At 48.0% G+C, this 19,726-nt stretch overlaps 1 protein-coding gene, 1 long non-coding RNA gene and 1 pseudogene across 3 annotated transcripts in view; all 3 read left to right on the forward strand.

Moving 5' to 3' along the window:
* LOC132542810 (uncharacterized) overlaps window positions 1–9,496 on the forward strand; it is a 383,400-nt gene extending 373,904 nt beyond the window's left edge. The window contains exon 2 of the long non-coding RNA XR_009553776.1: window positions 9,350–9,496. This is a non-coding gene — a long non-coding RNA (uncharacterized LOC132542810). The remainder of the gene's footprint in view (window positions 1–9,349) is intronic.
* A 3,557-nt stretch (window positions 9,497–13,053) lies between these two features.
* On the forward strand, window positions 13,054–13,346 carry LOC103113684 (small ribosomal subunit protein uS17-like; annotated as a pseudogene).
* Window positions 13,347–15,559: 2,213 nt separating this feature from the next.
* The window catches only part of NHSL3 (NHS like 3), a 52,970-nt gene continuing 48,803 nt past the window's right edge, over window positions 15,560–19,726 (forward strand). For both annotated transcript variants that reach the window (XM_060205796.1, XM_060205797.1), the window contains exon 1: window positions 15,560–16,078. In XM_060205796.1, the coding sequence (XP_060061779.1) occupies window positions 15,844–16,078 (235 nt within the window). In that variant the 5' untranslated portion in view covers window positions 15,560–15,843. The remainder of the gene's footprint in view (window positions 16,079–19,726) is intronic.

Below are 19,726 nucleotides of genomic sequence, written 5' to 3' on the forward strand. Positions count from 1 at the left end.
AAAAAGAAAAAGTTTGAACTGGTCCTGAAAGAGAAGTTCTTTGCCAAATGGAAAAGTGAGAGGCAGGTCAAGCTGGAGCAAAAAGAGCTACACAAACCCAAGACTTAGCCTGGAAACAGGAGGAAAGGAATTAAGAAGTGTGGAGACACCACCCAGATTTAGCCTTAGGAAAGGTCCCTATGGAGCATGTGGCCAAGGTGTGTTAGTGCTGGGGCTTGGCTCACTTAGTCACCTCGCTGGTGCTCACCTGGGGTCAATAAATCAAAGGTTCCTGTCCCAAGAATACCTCTGCCTCTGAACAGGAATTTACAGGGACAGCGCCTTCAGCTGGAGGAGGCACCCAAGGGACCCAGAGCAATCAGGCAGAGAGGCTGCTGGGCTGCCAGCCCGCTTCAGCCCAGAGGTGCCGCCCCTCCCCCTGCCCTGGGCCTCCCTTTGTGAGTTTCTGTCTCTGTGCTTGTCTGTGGGCTGAGGCAGCAGAAAGAGCATTTCCCCTGTGAGCCAGAGCTCAACCCAAATCCCAGTTTTGCTACTAACTAGCTGAACTTGGTCACTTTTCTTTCTTTTTTAAAAAAATATTTTATCTTTTTTAAAAAATTTTTTAAATTATCTGTATTTATTAGATAGAGACAGATAGAAATTGAGTGGGGAGCATAGAGAGGGAGAGAGACAGAGAGACACCTGCAGCTCTGCTTCACCACTCGTGAAGCGTTCCTCCTACAGATGGGGACTGGGGGCTTGAACCTGGGTCTTTGCGCACTGTACCATGTGCGCTCAACCAGGTGTGCCACCACCTGGCCCCTATTTATCTTATTTTTGAGAGAGATGCAGAGGGAGAGAGAGAGGAACACCAGAGCACTGCTCAGCTCTGGCTTATGGTGGTGTGGGGGACTGAACCTGGGACTTTGGATGGGTCACATTTCTTACGCCTGTCCTTGTGCTTCGCGCCACGTGCACTTAACCCACTGTGCTACTGCCGACTCCCTTGGTCACATTTCTTAACCTATCTGAAATGGTTTTGTGGAGGAAGTTAGTTCAAATTTGCATTATCTTTAAGTCCTTGTGTGTACCTGCATAGAAGAAGCATATACTGTCCACAAACATTAATGGTGACTGAGGTGGGGTGAAAAATGTGTGTGCTTCAGCACTGTGTGGGCCTTTTATAGGCATGCATGTTATATTTTATCATATTTGTAGAAAGCAGGGATAATGTTACAACTATCAGATTGTTGCAAGAATTTTATTTTATTGATTTATCTACTTTTTTTCTTTTACTTTTCTATTCTTTTTTTTTTTTTTTTTGCCTCCAGGGTTATTGCTGGGGCTCAGTGCCTGCACTACGAATCCACTGCTCCTGGAGGCTTTTTTTCCCCCTTTTGTTACCCTTGTTGTTTATTATTGTTGTGGTTATTATTACTGTTGTTATTGCTGTCATTGTGTTGGATAGGACAAAGAGAAACCTAGAGAGGAGGGGAAGACAGAGAGGATGAGAGGAAAACACCTGCAGACCTGATTTACCACTTGTGAAGCGACACCCCCTGCAGGTGGGGGCCGGGTCTTGAACTGGGATCCTTATGCCAGTCCTTGCACTTTGTGCCATGTGTGCTTAACCCGCTGCACTACCACCCGGCCCCCCGATTTATCTAATATTTTAAATATAATCTCTTTTTCGGGGGCTGGGCGGTAGCACACAGGGTTAAGCACAGACAGTGTGAAGCACAAGGATTAGCTCAAGAATTCTGGTTCGATCCCCGGCTCCCCACCTGCGGGGTTGTGTGTGTGTGTGTGTGTGTGTGTATGTGTCCCTTCACAAGTGGTGAAGTAAATCTGCAAGTATCTTTATCCTTCTCTATCTTCCCCTCCTCTCTCAATTTCTCTCTGTTCTATCCAACAACAATAACAACAACAAATGGGAAAAATGGCTTCCAGGAGCAGTGGATTTGTAGTGCAGGCACTGAGCCCCAGCGATAATCCTGGAGGCAAATCAATCAATCAATTAATTAATAATTTCTTTTTAAAATTATTTGATAGGCCAGAGAGAAACTGAGAGGGGAGATACCGAGGAGGAGAGAAAGAGAGACACCTTCAGCCCAGCTTCACTCCTGGTGAAACTCCCCCCTGCAGGTGGGGACCAAGGCCTTGAACCCAGGTTCTTACACATGGTAATATGTATGCTCATGCTCAACCAAGTGCACCACTGCCCAGTTCTGATTTACCTAATTTTTTAGATTTTTAATCATTTTATTTATTTTAAAGGTGTATTTATTTAATAACAAGAAAGACAGGGGTGGAGGGTAGATAGCATAATGGTTATGCAAACAGACTCTCATGCCTGAGGCTCCAGAGTTACAGGTTCAATCCTCCACACCACCATAAGCCAGAGCCGAACAGTGCTCTGGTTAAACAAAAAAAAAAAAAAAAAAATCACTTGAATATATATATATTCATATATATATATATATATATGATATATATATATATATGCCAGGGTGATGCGTTCTCTCTCTCTCTCATTTTTTTCCTCCAGGATTATTGCTGGGACTCAGTGCTGGCACTGGCAAACACTAGAAGAAGAAGTGCTGGCACTAGGAATCCACTGCTCCTGGAAGCCATTTTTTCCATCTTGTTGTTGTTATTGTAATTTATTGTTGTTATTGCTGTTGTTGTTGGATAGGACAGAGAGAAATCAAGAGAGATGGGGAAGACCAAGAGGGGGAGAGAAGGACGGACACCTGCAGACCTGCTTCACTGCTTGTGAAGCGATTCCCCTGCAGGTGGGGAGCCGGGGTCTCGAACTGGGATCCTTGCACTGGTCATTGCGCTTCCCATGTGCACTTAACCCACTGCTACCCCCGCCCCCTCTTCTTTTTTATCATAAATAAGCAAATTTTTGTTTGTTTGTTTGTTTTTGTTTTTTAATGAAGGAAATCAGAGTTTCTTCACACTGGAGACTGGGCAGTGCCTCTCACCTTTTGCCTTTACTCCTCCTTTCCCCAGCCTCCTAGTAGCTGGCAGAAACTCAGAGCTGGGAGTATATATGACTTCATCTCCATTTCAGCACCAATACCTGGGGTGTTATTTCATTTTCCCTCTCAACCCAGCAGGGAAGATGAGTGGAGTTAGGCTTGGGGCCTTATTCTGACAGTTGCTGGGAGGATCAAAGGCTTCAGTCTGGAGGCTGTCTGAAATGTTAACAGGCTGTCACAGATGCCAGAAGCCATAGTGACAGAGTGGTGCCAACTTGGGCATGGGACCTGCAGGTTCTTCCGCTTCCCATCAAGAAGGAGAGAGGTAGAGGACCTCAGATGCAGGGGGGACCCTTTTTGTCTTTCTTCCCATTGAAAAGGGTCAAGGGTAGTTGATTCTGGGATTCTATAGCTCAATGGTAGAGTGCATGATTCATATATATGGTCTGGGTTAGATCTCTCTCACCAACCACCAAAATGGGGGGATAGGGTCTTAATTCTGAGATAGGAGCCCCCTTTGAGAGTCTGGTTTAAGCTGTGAAAACATTTGCATTAAAGGTGTGTTTATGTGTGTATTCAATCCTATATGTACTATTCCACCACTGATGACTTGACTTTTTCATTCTTTTTAAGATTTTTTAAAAATTTAATTTAATTATTTTTACCAGAACACTTCTCAGTTCTGGTTTATGGTGGTGCGGGGAGGAAGGGTTTGAACTGGAGACTTTGGAGCCTCAGGCATGAGAGACTCTTTGCATAACCATTATGCTATCTACCCCACCCCATTATTTTTATTTTAGATTTATTGATTTATTTATTTTCCCTTTTGTTGCCCTTGTTGTTTAATTGTTATAGTTATTGTTGTTGTTATTGATGTCATTATTGTTGGATAGGACAGAGAGAAATGGAGAAGGGAGGGGAAGACAAAGAGGGAGAGAGAAAGACAGACACCTAAAGACTTGCTTCAACACTTGTGAAGCAGCTCCCCTGCAGATGGGAAGTCCGGGGCTCAACCGGGATCCTTATGCCAGTCCTTGCACTTTGCACCACCTGTGCTTAACCCGCTGCTCTACCACCCGACCCCCTTGATTGTTTTTTCTTTACTTACTTGTGAGAGAAAGAACCAGAGCATCAGCCTAGGGATGGAACTCATGCTTGAAAGTCTAAGTGAGTTATCCCAGGCATATATATATTTATATATTTATATTTATTTGTATTGAGAAAGAGGGAGAGAGAGGAGAGAGACAGAGAAACAGAGACAGATGGGGCAAGTATCATAACACGGTTCCACCATGCACTTTTCCCAGGCCTTTTAATTTTTTTTTTTCTTGCCAGCAGGGTTATCTCTGGGGCTTTTTTTTTTTTTTTAATATTTATTTTATTTATTTATTCCCTTTTGTTGCCCTTTTTTTTTTTTATTATTGTAGTCTTTGTTGGATAGGACAGAGAGAAATGGAGAGAGGAGGGGAAGACAGAGAGGAGGAGAGAAAGATAGACACCTGCAGACCTGCTTCACCGCCTGTGAAGCGACTCCCCTGCAGGTGGGGAGCCGGGGTTCGAACCAGGATCCTTATGCCGGTCCTTGTGCTTTGCGCCACCTGCGCTTAACCCGCTCCGCTACAGCCCGACTCCCTATCTCTGGGGCTTTGCACCTAACCCTAAACATAGCATAATGGTTATGCAAAGAGACTCTCATGCCTGAGGCTCCAAAGTCCCAGGTTCAACCCCTCCCCCACCACCATAAGCCAGAGCTGAGTAATACTCTGGTAAAAAGAAACAAACATCAATGCAACGAGTACCACTTCGGTATGCTTCACTTCAGACTGTGTCCAAAGACGTCAGGTGTGGAATGTCAACTCTTCAGCCTCATTACTCAGGTGAGACCTTTCCTTTCATAGGACTTTCTAATTCCAGTCCAGGTGGTTCACTTCCCAACAAAGTCTCAAAACCTAGATATAGACAAGGTCCCATGAGATAGGGCATAAGTTCACATGTATCCATAAATTAGGGCAAAACATATACCTGAAAGCAAAAGTACACAATAGTCTGCAGTGAGTCAGTATGAAGTTCATAATGAAATAGTGTCTACTTAGACTTAGATACCCTCCTCACCTATTTCCTATTATACTTCCCTCACTCCCAAGCTATCCTTATCAAAGCAAGGACTGCAAAAGTTGAATAAGGGCAAGAGAGTGGCAAACTTTAACGATGACCCTTTTTTTTTAACTTTAAAATTTTTATTTATCTTTATTTATTGATTGGATAGAGACAGTCAGAAATTGAGAGGGAAGGGAGGGATTGAGAGGGTGAGAGACAGAGAGACACCTGCAGCACTGCTTCACCACTTGTGAAGCTTTCCCCCTGCAGGGAATGGGGGAGGGGCTCGAACCACGATGACTCTTTAGTCACTATCAGGCCACCCCATCATCTGGGGCCCTAGTCGGGGAGTCCTGAGATTCCCAAACAGACATGATGGGGCCTAGACCTTGAATAAATCCCTCTCTCCATTGTTACCGGCCCTCTATATCAGGAACGACAAAACAGACCCCTTTGTGGACCCCCATAGGACCTTGCCCTCAACTTGAATCAACAATGGTAGTGAATGCTCCATTTTCTGAAGGGAGGCTGGACAACATAATCTATACTACACCTGATGAAGATGGGTCCTGATATTGGGACAGCTTGGAATGTTCCTACTGATGACCACAGAATGTGAGCTCGGATCTACAGGGATGCAGAGGTCACATAGGCTCCTAAGCTGAATATGGGCCCCAGATCACATCAAATCAATGGGGTTTACAGTCAACAGTATACCATTCCCATATTTGGGAGCTCCTCTCTTCCCAGATCCAGCTTTCTGGTCCTTTTTCCAGCCATGACACCATCTCCCCAGACAATAACTAGGATCCACCTGCATATCAGATTTCAGGCTCAGGGAAAACAAAAAACCTAGTATATCCACAGGCCCTTTGGAATATAACTAAAATATGCCTACTAGCTATCTACAGAACAGAGACTCCCCCCCCCCCCAACTCTTCATATGCACTACTCCAGCCTTTAGGTTCATAATTAGTCAACAACTTGCTTGGCTTTATATGTTGTATAAGTACCGCGCGCTAACCGATTGTGCCACTGGAGCTCCGGTTGGCTTTATATGTTAACTCTCTTTTCAGCCACCAGGTTCCAGATGCTACCATGATGCCAAACAGACTTCCCTGGACAGACAACCCTACTAATATGTCCTGGAGCTCCACTTCCCCAGAACCCCGCCTCACTAGGGAAGAGAGGCAGGCTGGGAGTATGGATCAACCTGTCAACACCCATGTTCAGCGGGGAAGCAATTACAGAAGCCAGACCTTCCACCTTCTGCATCCCACAATGACCTTGGGTCCATACTGCCAGAGGGTTAAAGAATAGGAAAGCTATCTGGGGATGGGATGGGATACGGAGTTCTGGTGGTGGGAATTATGTGGAGTTGTACCTCTCTTATCCTATGGTTTTGTCAGTGTTTCCTTTTAAAAAAAAAAAAAAGAAAAGAAACAATCTGAGGCCAGGAAGTGGCATACCTGGTACCTGGTTAAGTGCTTACATTTCAATGCCCAAGGACCCAGGTTCAAGCCCCTGGTCCCCACCTGTTGGAGGGAAAGCTTCATGAGGGTGAAACAGGGCTGCAGGTGTCTCTCTGTCACTTCTCTTCTCCCTCTCTCTCTTTTTTTTTCACCAGAGCACTGACCAGTCTCTCGTTCCCCTCTCTATTGCCACCTCCCCTTCAATTTCTTTGTGTCTCCATCCAATAATAAAAACAAATAAAAAATTAATTAAAATATATAAACAAACAAATAAATAAATAATTAATTAAATAAAGATCAAAAGGAGAGGGTCAAATCCACCACTCCTGGAGACCATTTTCTTTTCTTTCTCTCTTTCATTTGATACAGACAGAGACATTGAAATGGGAGGTGGAAACAGAGAGGGAGTGAGAAAGCGAGCTCACCACTTGTGAAGCTCCCCCTTGCAGGTGGGGAGTAGGGGCTTCAACCTAAATCCTTGAACATTAGAAGATGTGTGTTCAACCAGGTGTGCAGCCACCTGGATCTTTTTTAAAGGTGTATTTTAAAATGAGTTTCACATGAAAGAGAGCAACTGAGAGCATCATTCCAGTCCATGTGACACAGGGGATCAAACCTGGAACCTCAGGCATGCAAGGCCTGTGTTCTACTAGTTGAACTACTTCCCCTGAATGCTTTACTTAATTTATTAATTAGAGGGAGTCGGGTGGTAGCGCAGTGGGTTAAGCGCAGGTGGCACAAAGTGCAAAGACCTATGTAAGGATCGCGGTTCGAGGCCCCGGCTCCCCACCTGCAGGGGAGTCCGCTTCACAGGTGGTGAAGCAGGTCTGCAGGTGTCTATCTTTCCCTGCTCCTCTCTGTCTTCCCCTCCTCTCTCCATTTCTCTCTGTCCTATCCAACAACAATGACATCAATAACAACAACAATAATAACTACAACAACAGTAAAACAGCAAGGGCAACAAAAGGGAAAGTAAATAAATAAATATTTTTTAAAAATTTATTAATTAGACCAGAGCACTGCTAAACTTTGGTGATTGATGATACCGTGGCTCAAGTCTGTGAGATCTCTTACATGCAAATCTATGTGCTACCATTGTTTTTTTAAAAAAAATATTTATTTTTTGTTGCCCTTGTTTTTATTGTTGTTGTAGTTATTACTGTTGTTATTGATACCGTCGCTGTTGGATAGGACAGAGAGAAATGGAGAGAGGAGGGGAAGACAGAGAGGGGGAGAGAAAGATAGACACCTGCAGACCTGCTTCACTGCCTGTGAAGTGACTCCCCTGCAGGTGGGGAGCCGGCAGCTCGAACTGGGATCCTCACGCCAGTCCTTGTGCTTCATGCCACCTTTGCTTAACCTGTTGCGCTACCACCTGAATCCTTGTATATATATATTTTAATGTGAGGCTGGGGGTTGAATTCAGGGCTATGCGTATGTGCTGTGCTTCTATACCACACCCCACACACACCAGTCAAAACACACACACACACACACACACACACAAACACCCCGTCAGCTTTGGACTCTCAATTTGAGGTGCTGAGTTCAGTCTCCAGGTACCAGAGTGATGTCTAGCTCTTTACCTCTTTCCTCCTATCTATCTCATTAATAAATAAATAAAGTCTTTAAGAAAGATAGAGAGGAAGAAAGAAAGAAAAGGTAACATATGCAGTTAACCAGGTGAACCACTGCTCAATCGCAATACGATAGAAAAGAAGAGGAAGAGAGACTACTGTGCCAGCACAGAGCTCCACTTCCCTCTGTTTTGGTGCCATAATGTGGAACCCAACATCAAACCCAGGGCCTCACATATGGAACACAGGTCCTACTGCAGAGCCATCTCTCCAGTTGCCTATTCCAAGATGCTGACTATATATTTACCAGAATTCAGTTCAGCTGCGGTTTATGTTGGTGCTAGGGACTGAATTTGGGACATTTGAGCCTCAGGCTCAGAAGTCTGTTGTGTAATCTGCTGCACTATCAACTTCTAAAAACAATGTGGGTGGAGTAGGGGACGTGCCTGATGCAAAGCAAATGCTCAGTGAAGAAACTCTGGGCTGGAAGTAACTCAAGCTAAAGGGCTTATGCCTCACCATGTGCATGGCCTGGATTTGAGCCCCACAACATCAGGGGAAGCTCCAGGGCTGTGGTAACTTTCTCTGTGTGTTTCCTTATCTGGAGAGGAAAAAGTAGGTGGGAAGAGTGATGAAGTCATGCATATGTAAGGCCCTAAGGTCACAAATACACACACACACACACACACACACACACACACACACACACACACACAAATTAGTTCTACCTCTGCTCAAGGTAGTTGTGTGACTACTGGCAGGTCATTCCAACTCTCAAGTTTTCTTGTCCTGGAGCAGAACTACTACTAATCTCTCAATTGTGTACCTTTGCAAAAATGCTCCTCCCTTCATGGCCATTTTTACCCTTCCAATTGGCCCAAGGCCTGGGGAGAGATATAGGTGCACCTCCATGGGCCGTGCAATTTATAGCCTGATGCTCTCTGTAAAATAAGGGAGGTTTGCCACACTTTGGCCTGGCTACCTAGCCTGGAGTCTGGTTGGAGGCCAGGCCTAGCAGAGGATGTAGCTGGTGACCTTGAAGTCTGGTCTCTTATGGATGGGGGGAATGTGAGAGCAAATTAGGGTGGGCCTTAGTTTAAAAAAAAAGTGGGGGAGTCGGGCTGTAGCGCAGCGGGTTAAGCGCAGGTGGTGCAAAGCACAAGGATTGGCATAAAGATCCTGGTTCGAACCCCGGCTCCCCACCTGCAGGGGAGTCACTTCACAGGTGGTGAAGCAGGTCTGCAGGTGTCTATCTTTCTCTCCTCCTCTGTCTTCCCCTCCTCTCTCCATTTCTCTCTGTCCTATCCAACAACGACAACAACAATAATAACTACAACAATAAAACAACAAGGGCAACAAAAGGGAATAAATAAATAAAATAAATATTTTTAAAAATTAATTAAAAAAAAGTGGGGGTATAGCATAATGGTTATGCAAAGAGACTTTCATGCCTGAGGCTCTCAAGTTTCAGGTTCAGTCCCCCACACGACCATATGCCAGAGCTGAGCAGCGCTCTGGTAAAAAAAAAAATAGTGGGAGTCAGTAGTACAGCAGGTTAAGCACACATGGCGCAAAGCACAAGGACCAGCTCAAGGATCCCAGTTCGAGCCCCCGGCTTCCCATCTGCAGGGGAGTCACTTTACAAGCGGTGAAGCAGGTCTGCAGGTGTCTATCTTTCTCTCCTCTCTCTGTCTTCCCCATCTCTCTCCATTTCTCTCTGTCCCATCCAATAACAACAATAACTACAACAATAAAACAACAAGGGCAGGGAGTTGGGCGGTAGCACAGCAGGTTAAGCGCATGTGGTGCAAAGCCAAGGACGCTTAAGGATCCCAATTCCAGCCCCCAGCTCTCCACCTGCAGGGGAGTCGCTTCACAAGTGGTGAAGCAGGTCTGCAGGTGTCTATCTTTCTCTCCCCCTCTCTGTCTTCCCCTCCTCTCTCCATTTCTCTCTGTCCTATCCAACAATGATGGCATCAATAACTACAACAACAATAAAAACAACAAGGGCAACAAAAGGGAATAAATAAATAAATAAACAAGGGCAAAAAAAGGGAACTAAAAAAAGTAAAGTTGGAGAGATGGAATGCTGAAACCCCAAGAGAAGGCTTCCTGCCTGGTCAGGTGGCGGCCTGACTCCAGATTGGACTTTGGGCCTTGCAGGCCAGGGCTACCAGGAAGTTAATCTACTTGACTGTCCTTAGGACCAGCAAGGAAACAGACTAAAATGATGAGCCAGAATTGCAGAGGACAAGGTTGTGGGCCAGCCCTTCCCAGGATATCCCTCTTTGGGTGTCTCAGCAGCATGCCTGTCCTTTAGGTCAGGAGACAAGAGAGGAGACTGGGGTATGGGCCCACATGTGGTCAGGGTTATGGAGATGGAGTTGGAACAGGGAAGGGAATACAATCTTGACATTTTCCCCTCTCCCTCTCATTTTCTTAGTCTCCTCCAAGTTAGGGGCCCAATCTAGAGGTTGATTCTTGGGGATTCTGGTTTGAGGGGAAACTTCTTTTTTTTTTTTTCTTTTTCTTTTGACCAGAGTCCCTCTCAGCTCTAACTATTGATTGCTGCTGCCAAGGATAGAAACTGAAATCTTTCCCATGCCAGGCCTATGCCCTACAACTGCACTATCTGTCCCTTGATTTTACGCTCAGAAAGGCCCTGTACTTAGTTGAATACTATTGCTTGTTAAAAAATATAATTTAAAAACTTTTAATTTTTTTAAGAGAAAAAGGAGAAAAGAGAGAGGGAGGGGGCTGGGCGGTAGCGCAGCAGGTTAGACGCATGTGGCGCAAGGACCGGAGTAAGGATCCCTGTTCCAGCCCTCGCCTCCCCACCTGCAGGGGAGTTGCTTAGAAGGCGGTGAAGCAGGTCTGCAGATGTCTGTCTTCCCTCTCTCCATTTCTCTCTGTCCTATCCAAAAAAAAAAAAAAGAAAAGAAAAGGAAAGGAAAGGAAAGAAAAGAAAAGGAGAGAGGGAGAAAGGGAGAGATGGAGAGATGGAGAGAGGAGAGTCACCATAACACTACTCCATTATCCAGGGGCTCCCCCAGTGTCATCAATGGGACTCCCATGTGTTACCTTTGCTAGAACCCAGGGGCTTCACACATCCTTAGATGGATGGATATATACTCTATCAGAGAGCCATCTCCAGGGGGGTTGAACCTGGAACTTTGGAACCCCAGACATGAAAGATTTTTTGCGTGGGTCAGGTGATGGTGCACCTAGTTAAGCCCACATGTTACCATGTGCAAGGACCCAGGTTTGAACCCCTGCTCCCCATCTGCGGGGGTGGGGGAGTTTCATGAGTGGTGAAGCAGGTCTGGAGATGTTTTTCTCCTTTCTCTGTCCATATCTCTCTCCCCTCTCTCTTTGCCTCCAGGGTTTTCACTGGGGCTTTGTAGTGTACTGACACTACAAATCTAGTGCTCTAGGTGGCTTTTTTTTTCTGTTTTATTGGATAGGACAGAGAGAAATTGAGAGGGGAGGGGAAGACAGAGAAGGGGAGAGAAAGATAGACACCTGCAGACCTGCTTCACCACTTGTGAAGCGACCCCCCTGCATTTGGGGAGCTGGGGGCTCGAACCAGGATCCTTACTTTGTACTGTGTCCACTTAACCTGTTGCACCATTGCTTCCCCCCACAATTTCTCTCTGTCCTATCAAATAAAAGGGGGTTTGGGGGGTAATAGTCAATGGGATCAGTGGATTCATCATGCAGGCACCGAGCCCCAGCCAGTGACAATCCTGGTAGGAAGGAAAAAAAAGAAGGAAAAGAAAGTCTTTCTGAATAATCTTTATGCTTTTTTTTTTCTTTCCATTTTTGTTGAATAGGACAGAGAGAAGTTGAGAGAGGAGGGAATGACAGAGAAGGGGAGACAAAGATAGACACCTGCAGACCTTTTTCACTGCTTAAGAGGTGAACCCCTTGCATGGGGAGCCAGGGACTCAAATCAGGATCCTTGAACAGGCCCTTGAGCTTCATACTATGTATGCTTAACCCAGTGTGCCACCATCCGACCCCCATCTTTATGTTGTTCTCCTGTGCCCATGACCATCTCTCATGTGTGTGTGTATAATTTTTTTTATCTCCAAAACTTCATCACTTTGGGCTGACATTTTAAAAAATTTAATTCATTTTTGTTATTTATTTATTATTGAATAGAGACAGAAATTGAGAAGGGAGGGAGAGATAGAGAGGGAAAGAGGCAGAGAGACACCTGCAGACGTGTTTCACCACTCGTGAAGCTCTTCCCTGCAGATGGGGACCAGGGGCTTGAATCTGGGTCCTTGTGCACTGTAATATGAGCGCTTGACCAGGTGCACCACTGCCTGGCCCCGACTTTTTTTTTTTTTTTTTAAGACAGAAAGAGTGAAACAGGCAGAGAGAGAAGAAAAGAAATCACAGCACCAAAACTTCCTTTAACATGGTGGGAGCCAAACTTGAACTTAGATCATGCATATGGTCCCAATATTTTTTTCTTTTTCTTTTCTTTTTTTGCCTCCAGGGTTATCAGTTGGGCTCTGTGCCAGCACTAGGAATCCACTGCTCTTGGAGGCTATTGTTCCCCTTTTTTTGCCCTTATTGTGGTTGTTATTGTTGTTAGATAGGAGAGAAATTGAGAGGAGGGGAAGACAGAGAGGGGAGAGAATGTCAGGAGTGGGTCTTCTTGGGGATCTCTGTTCCGTGCCTCCCTTTGTCAAGTGGCTGCTTCTTCTAGCGTTTGCCCTTCTTCCGTAGCCAGTCAACAGGTCAGGTTGAAAGCTGTCAGGAGCTGCTTGTTGCTGGCTTTGAAAGTGACTGGGATCCATGTGGATTCAGTCGGCTAGGAGGATCGTCAGTTTCCCCAATGAATGGGTACTCACGGGATGCACCACGAGAAGGTCGATCCAATGCATCCCGTCAAGTGGCTTTGACCAGTGATCTCCCCCACCCCCAGGCATGGTGACCAAGGTGAAGATGCAGAGGACCATTGTTGTCTGCTGAGACTACCTCCATTACACCCGGAAGTACAACCGCTTCGAGAAGTGCCACAAGAACATGTCTGTTCATCTGTCCCCCTGCTTCAGGGATGTCCAGATGGGCGACATTGTCACCATGGGCGAGTGCTGGCCCCTGAGCAAGACCCTGCGCTTCAATGTGCTCAAGGTGACCAAGGCCGCCGGCCCCAAGAAGCAGTTCCAGAAGTTCTGAGACTGGATCCACACCCTCAACTCAATAAAAGCTATTTTCCACTCAAAGAAAAAAAAAATGGGGAGAGAAAGATAGACATCTGCAGACCTGCTTCACCACCTGTGAAGCGATGCCCCTGCAGATGGGGAGCCAAGGCCTCAAACCAGGATCCTTACATGGGTGCTTGCGCTCCACACCATGTGCACTTAACCCGCTGCGCTACTTGCCCAGCCCCTGGTCCCAATAATTTTAATTTTATTATTAATCCCCCTGGGTTAACACTGGAACTCAGTGCTTGCACAAAGATGGTTCCTTGTAACCACCCCCCTACCCCACTCCCATGGAGGGGGAAAGAGCTTCTCCCCTGCAGGTAAGGACTGGGAGCTGTGAACCTGGGCCCCTGTGCACTATAACATGTATACTAAACCAGGTGTACCACCACCCAGTCCCAGCCCCAATGATTCTTTAACATTAGACCTTGAATTTTCATTTTACACAGCCCTGGCCACTTTCATCAGCTGTTGAAGGGGAGGGGGGTGAGAGTGTAGAGGAATGATAAGACTGACTAACATTTCTTTTGTTTTATTTTTACCAGAGCAACACTACTCAGGTCTGGCTTATAATGATGCCAGGGATTGAAGCTGGGACCTCTGAGCCTTGGGAAAAGTCTGTTGCATAAACCATTGTGCTATCTCCTCAATGTTCTCCTTCCCAAAGCCTAAATATGCTTACCTCCCTCCTTCCCTCTTCTACACTCAATATGTCAAGCTAGTCCCACAGGCCGAGCTCCTGTGCCTGATGCTCTCGCACCAAGTCTGTAATATCTAAACATAAGCCTTCCCTATACACTTTTCCTTTGGTCCTTACCAACTAAGGGGGAGACAGGGTCCTTCATGTTTAGGCGGGCTGCTACAGAGAGCACCCTGAGGACCCTATGTGACATCTGTGTATGGCACAGTACCTGGTTCAGCATAGGTGCTCTGGATTGAGGGGTGGAGCTGAGTGAATTGCCACTGGGTGAGAAACTGAGGTTCAGCAAGAACAGGACATGTGTGTGTGGGGGGGGTATCAGTGATGGCCTAGGTTTTCCATAGTTGGGTCTCTGGGATATTCAGGGAGCTATGACTGATCAGAGAGGTCATCTCTAAACTTCACATATGTCACAGAGGGCACTATCTACACTATATATCAGGGCTAATGGGCTACCTGCCCCAAGTGGATACTTGCTCTTGTGGAGACCATGAAAATGATGTGACCAGAGTCACACTGGATGATGAAGATATAATCTAGCTGGTGGGGTGACCACAGTGGCCATTATGGAGGCTTGGGGAGAAAGTCCAATAGTACTAACCCACAGCTGCCCCCAAGGGCCATTTCTAGACCCTGTGGATGAGGCAGGGGCAGGACCTCGATGGTTGTTTCTGGTGCCTCTGTTGCTCACCACTTGTCACTCTGTCAGTCACTGTCACTTCCTGGCCTCAGTTTCCCTCCCTCAACCCTGCCTTGCTTCCCTCACAGCTTGTTGTGGAATCAGATAATATGAAAATGCTTGATCAGCTATAATAAAGAGATGGAGGCCTGGAGGAAATGAGCACAGCATTTTCTTGGTTCTTAAAGGCTTTCTTCCCTATAAGCTTCCTTGCTCTCACTTCTCAAAGCACCTTACAGGCTGGCTGGCAGTTCCGAGAACCCAGGGTCAGCCCTTTTCAGTGCCCTGCATCTATCTCACTGGGAAATCCAGACCCAGGCAGGGGTGCCCTGGGGCCCCACAACCTAGTTCAAGGGTATACTGAAGCATGACTCTCCTTCCAATCACTATCTGGTGAAGTAGGCACCCAAGAGGTTTGGATTGAAGCCTGGGGGGAGGCAGAGCTAGAAGGGGAAAGAAGTAGTGGGGCGACTGCTGGGAATGCCCACTTGGGCCACAGGTCCCAGGCAGGTCTGAAGCCAGCTCTGGAACAAAACCCTTCATCCTGAGTTCTGGAAAGAATTCTCAGAATTCTCTTATTCCAGGAAAAGAATTCAACCCCGCCCTCCCATCTCCCCCTGGATCAAACTTAGGATTTAAAGTTCTTGGGGGGGGGAGAGTGCAACCCCAGCATTTTCTTCCCTAGCTCCAGGTGTCCTTTACCTGCCCTCACTCCGACCTCGCGGAGCCAATTCCCTTCAGTACTGCGGCCGGGACAGAAGCTCAGTCCCGCCCCGCCCGGGCCCGCCCCGCGACCCCGCCCTCTCGGATCCGGCTAGTCAGGGGCCCGGGGGCTCAGGGGGCTCCGGATCACTTTCTCTAACGGGCGATCGGACCTCGCCCTCCCCAGCCCAGGAGCGCCCAGATCGGGGTTCAGGGCGGGAGGAGGCGGGGACGGCGGCCCGCAGCGCAGCTCCCGCCCCGGCCGCTCCCTCCCTCCCGGCCCCGCGCCCCGCCCGCAGCCCGCAGGCGGCCCCTCCCGCGCCGCCCGCTCAGCCTCCGCCGCCCAAACTTTTCTCCCAGCGCCTCTCCCCGCATGGGCGCCCCGCTGCCCGGGGCCTGAGCCCGCAGCCAGGTCCGCCCGCAGCGCCATGGCGGCCCGCGCGCCCCCCGCCGCACCTGCGGCGGACGAGCCGGGGGGTCCGGGCAGCCCCCCGCGCAGGAAGAAGTCTCGCTCGGGCGCGTCCGGCCTGCGCCGCGCCTTCAGCTGGCTGCGGGGCAAGAGGCGCAAGAAGAAGGCGGCGGGGGCCGAGGGCTCCGAGCCGGCCGCCCCCCGGGCCAAGAAGGCGGACGACAAGGCCAGGAAGGCCAAGGGGAAAGGCCGAGGTAAGGCGCCAGCACCTGGGAGGCGCCGAGGGTGCGGCGGGGAGGCTCCGTCGGGTGTACGCCGCCGCCGCCGCGCTGGAGAGTGCTGACCCCCGAGGCGCCCATGCTGGGGGAGCTGACTCAGAGCACCCCCATTTTGCGCAACTCCCCAAGAATTTCCCAAACTCAGAGCCTTGTCCCGCTCTAGGAGTCTCCAGGGGCCCCCAGCTTGGGCAGGGATCCCTTGGCTTAAGCAGGAAGTCTTGTTCTTGGGCGGGGGGGGGCACACCCCCCCCCCCCAAGTCCTCTGCTGAGACAGGTTAGAGACTTGACCCTGCCTGGGGCTAGTGCGAAAGGCAAGTGGCCTCGCATCCCGGTTGGGGAGCCCCCGGGGTCTGGAAGGTCAACTGCGTTCAAAAGGTGTTTCACCCCACAAAGCACCCTGCAGGGAACATCGTGTGCTTTTGGGTTTTAACTGTGCTAGTTGTTCCCACCTGCCCCCACCCCATTCACGTGGACCAAACCGCAAACATTCACCTGGGAGGGGGGATTGGTGAGCTCACCCAGGTGAACCAACCGCCCCTCCCCATCATTCCTCCCCCCCCAGCCCTGGTAGGAACATTCCCTCGGTGTTGGAAATGTGCTCACAGACAGAGGTAACTAAGGCCCAAGGCAAAGACTCGACCTGGGCTGGGGTGGGTACTTAGAATACAATAGCTAGTTCCCTTTCTCTGGGTTCTCAGAGGTCTGGAAAACCTGAAGGCAGGTGGCCTGACCCATCCCCACTGGGAGGACTTTTCTTGGCCACTTGCTTTCCTCCTTACTTTCCGCTCTGTTTCTTTTCCATTTGGGGAGTGGGAAGGCTGGAGTCTCTTCAGGAAGGTGGGGCTCCCCTGGGGCTTGCAGAGTTCCTTGCAGACTGTCTTTCCCCATCCTCCTGCAGTAGACCTGGAGGTGAGAAAATGGCGGGTGTCATGGGGCCCAGCCCCTGGGCCTGACCTGTGTTTACAGTCCCAGTGTCCTTTAACCACTGCCTCTGGAAGAGAATTAGAAGGAACACTTCAGGGGTCAGGAAGAGGGTGACAAGCCTCTTGTGTGATTGCATCCGGCCTGATCTTCCTTTTGGATAAAGGCCCTGCTCCCCTGTGGCCTAGCCACAAATAAGTCAGGGTGCTGGGGATGGCCAGGGGGGAGGCTGAGAGGTGTTTCCCATGCTATGACTCACAGAGACTCTGTCTTGTCACCACCCCCCCCCCCCCAAGTCACTTAAGGTATCACAGGTCAGAATTGCTGCAGCATGGATTGTGGACAGACTGTCAAAGTTGGAGATAGAAGCTAGTGGTGGCCTTTTTTTTTTTTTTTTTTCCTTTAATGGGGGCAGGGGGATGGGGAGCTCCAGCCTGGAGGCAGTGTCTGAAAAACTAACCTTGTAGGTTCCCGCTGTAACAGACTGGGTTTGGGGGCCATTGGGTCATTGGCCAGGGCTCCCACTGCCAGGTGTCAGGTAGCACCGAGCTTTCCTGGCAGCAGGTTGGCCTAACTTGAGCCCACGTGCATGGGCAATGCCTCCCTGCCCCTGGCTGTTGTTTCTCCTTGTCTGGAGGTGGCCCCCTGACCAGTGGAGGAAGTCCTGTTTTCTTTTGCTCCAACCTCCCCATTATTCCAATTGTTTCCTTGTCGCCTGCCTGGCCAAACTTCTAGAAATAAATCTGATCTTTCTAATCTCCCCTGGCACTTTTGCTTGGGAAGGGGAAGCCCAAAGAAGACTTAACTCTTTCTGGGGGAAATGTTCAGATTGAAAAATGGATGAGCTGGGGAGAAGGGAGAAGAAATTCCTAGGAAGTCAGAGACCTTAGCTGGGAAAGTCAGTATCTCTCCCATCCTAGTCTCTGAACCAGAGACCCAGAGATGCAGATCTTGACTCTCCTGCTATAAAACTAGAAAACCGAGCTTGGGACAGTACTGTGAGTCTATCTTCCAGGACTCCTCTGTTCCTCATTGCCCTGCACAGATTTAGAAAGTAAAGAGGAAATTTGAAGGGTGGTGGTAGGTACACCTGGCTAAGTACTACATGGAAGGACCTGCACAAGGACTTGGGTTCAAATCCCTGCTCCTTACCTGCAGTGGGGATGTTTCATGAGCAGTGAGTGAAGTGGGTCTGTAGATGTCTATCTTTATCTCCCTTTCTACCTCACCTCACCTCTCAATTCTCTCTGTCCTGTTGAATAAAATCGAAAAAAAAAAAAAAAGAGAGAGAGAGAGAGAGAGAGGAAAAAAAAAAAAAAAACCTGTCAGGAGCAGTGGATTCAGAGTGCTGGCACTGAGCCCGAGAGGAAATTTGATGTTTTGTTATCACCAAGACTTCACTGCTCCAGGTTGATTTATTTATTTGTTTTTCCAGATAGAGACAGAGACAAAGATAGAGAGAGAATGAGAGAGAGAAAGGAGGAAAGAAACCACAGCACTGAAGTTTCCTTTAGTGCTTTGTGGGCTGGATTCAAACCTAGGCCACTCAAATGGCAAAGCAGTGCATTATCCAAGTGAGCTCTTTTGAGAAATTTGATATGTTGTGGATTATTGTAACTGTGCCAGGAACTCGACATCGATTATGTCATCTGAGCCCATTTGCAGATGAAAAATTGAGGCTCAAGGACAGTGAGTGATTGATTTGTCCAAGTTGGAATTTGAACTCAACTGGTACTGTTTTTCTGATTCTCCTTAGGGCACAGATCAGGGGTAAAGCTTAATAATATTCTCCTTCAGCACCTTCTGCAGATGGGAATAAACCCAGAAAGAAGGCAGGGAACTTGATGGAATAGAAAGACTGTCAGAGTCAGCCAAAATGCTAGTTCAAATCCTGGGCTGGGAAGACAGTTTAATGTTAGCTTCAATTCACAGCAACGTTATATGCCAGAGATGAGTGGTACTCTGGTCTTTTTGTACCCCTTAACTCTCATCAACAGAAATCTTTCTTTTTAATCTAAAAAGAGAAAAAGAGTTCAAATCCTGACTCTACTATTAGCAAACTCTGTGATGTGAGCAGCTTCTCTAAGGGCTCACTGATTCTATTACTGTCTCCGGTAAAAGGGACCCTCTCACCAGAGTTGTCAACTCCAAAACTCACTCCTTCCCGATGAGGGCCTTTGAGCTTAGGTGATTCAACTCCAGACACAATAATGTGGGGCAGGGGAAGTGAATTAACAGTAGTGCACAAGCCCTGCAGGTGGGAGGCCCTAAGTCCTGCCGTCAGGAGAGGTGATTCAAAGATCAAGTTAGATAATGGACATGCAAGTGCTTTGTGAAGTGTGGAGCATGGTTCAGACAGTAGCTGATCCTATTAGTAGTATATGTGAGGACTTGGGCATTAGCTAAGTTGGGAACATTCCAAGTTGGGAAAACGATTTACTTGGTTACACCTCAGATACCCCAGTGCTGATTATTACTGAAGAGGGACTCACAGACGGTGAAGTCTTTTTTTTTTTTTTTTTAATAAAGATAGAGAAAGATCACACACACACACACACACACACACACACCACCTAAGCTTTTAGTGTGGTGAGTGTCAAGCTTGAACCTAGGTTGCACACATGGTCCCAGAAGGTGGAGTCTTATCTTTGTTCAGTGCAGAGACTCGGGCACAAGGAAAAGTAAAAAACAGCATAAGAATCC

This window comes from Erinaceus europaeus, chromosome 13, assembly GCF_950295315.1.
Source record: "Erinaceus europaeus chromosome 13, mEriEur2.1, whole genome shotgun sequence".
NCBI lineage: Eukaryota > Metazoa > Chordata > Mammalia > Eulipotyphla > Erinaceidae > Erinaceus > Erinaceus europaeus.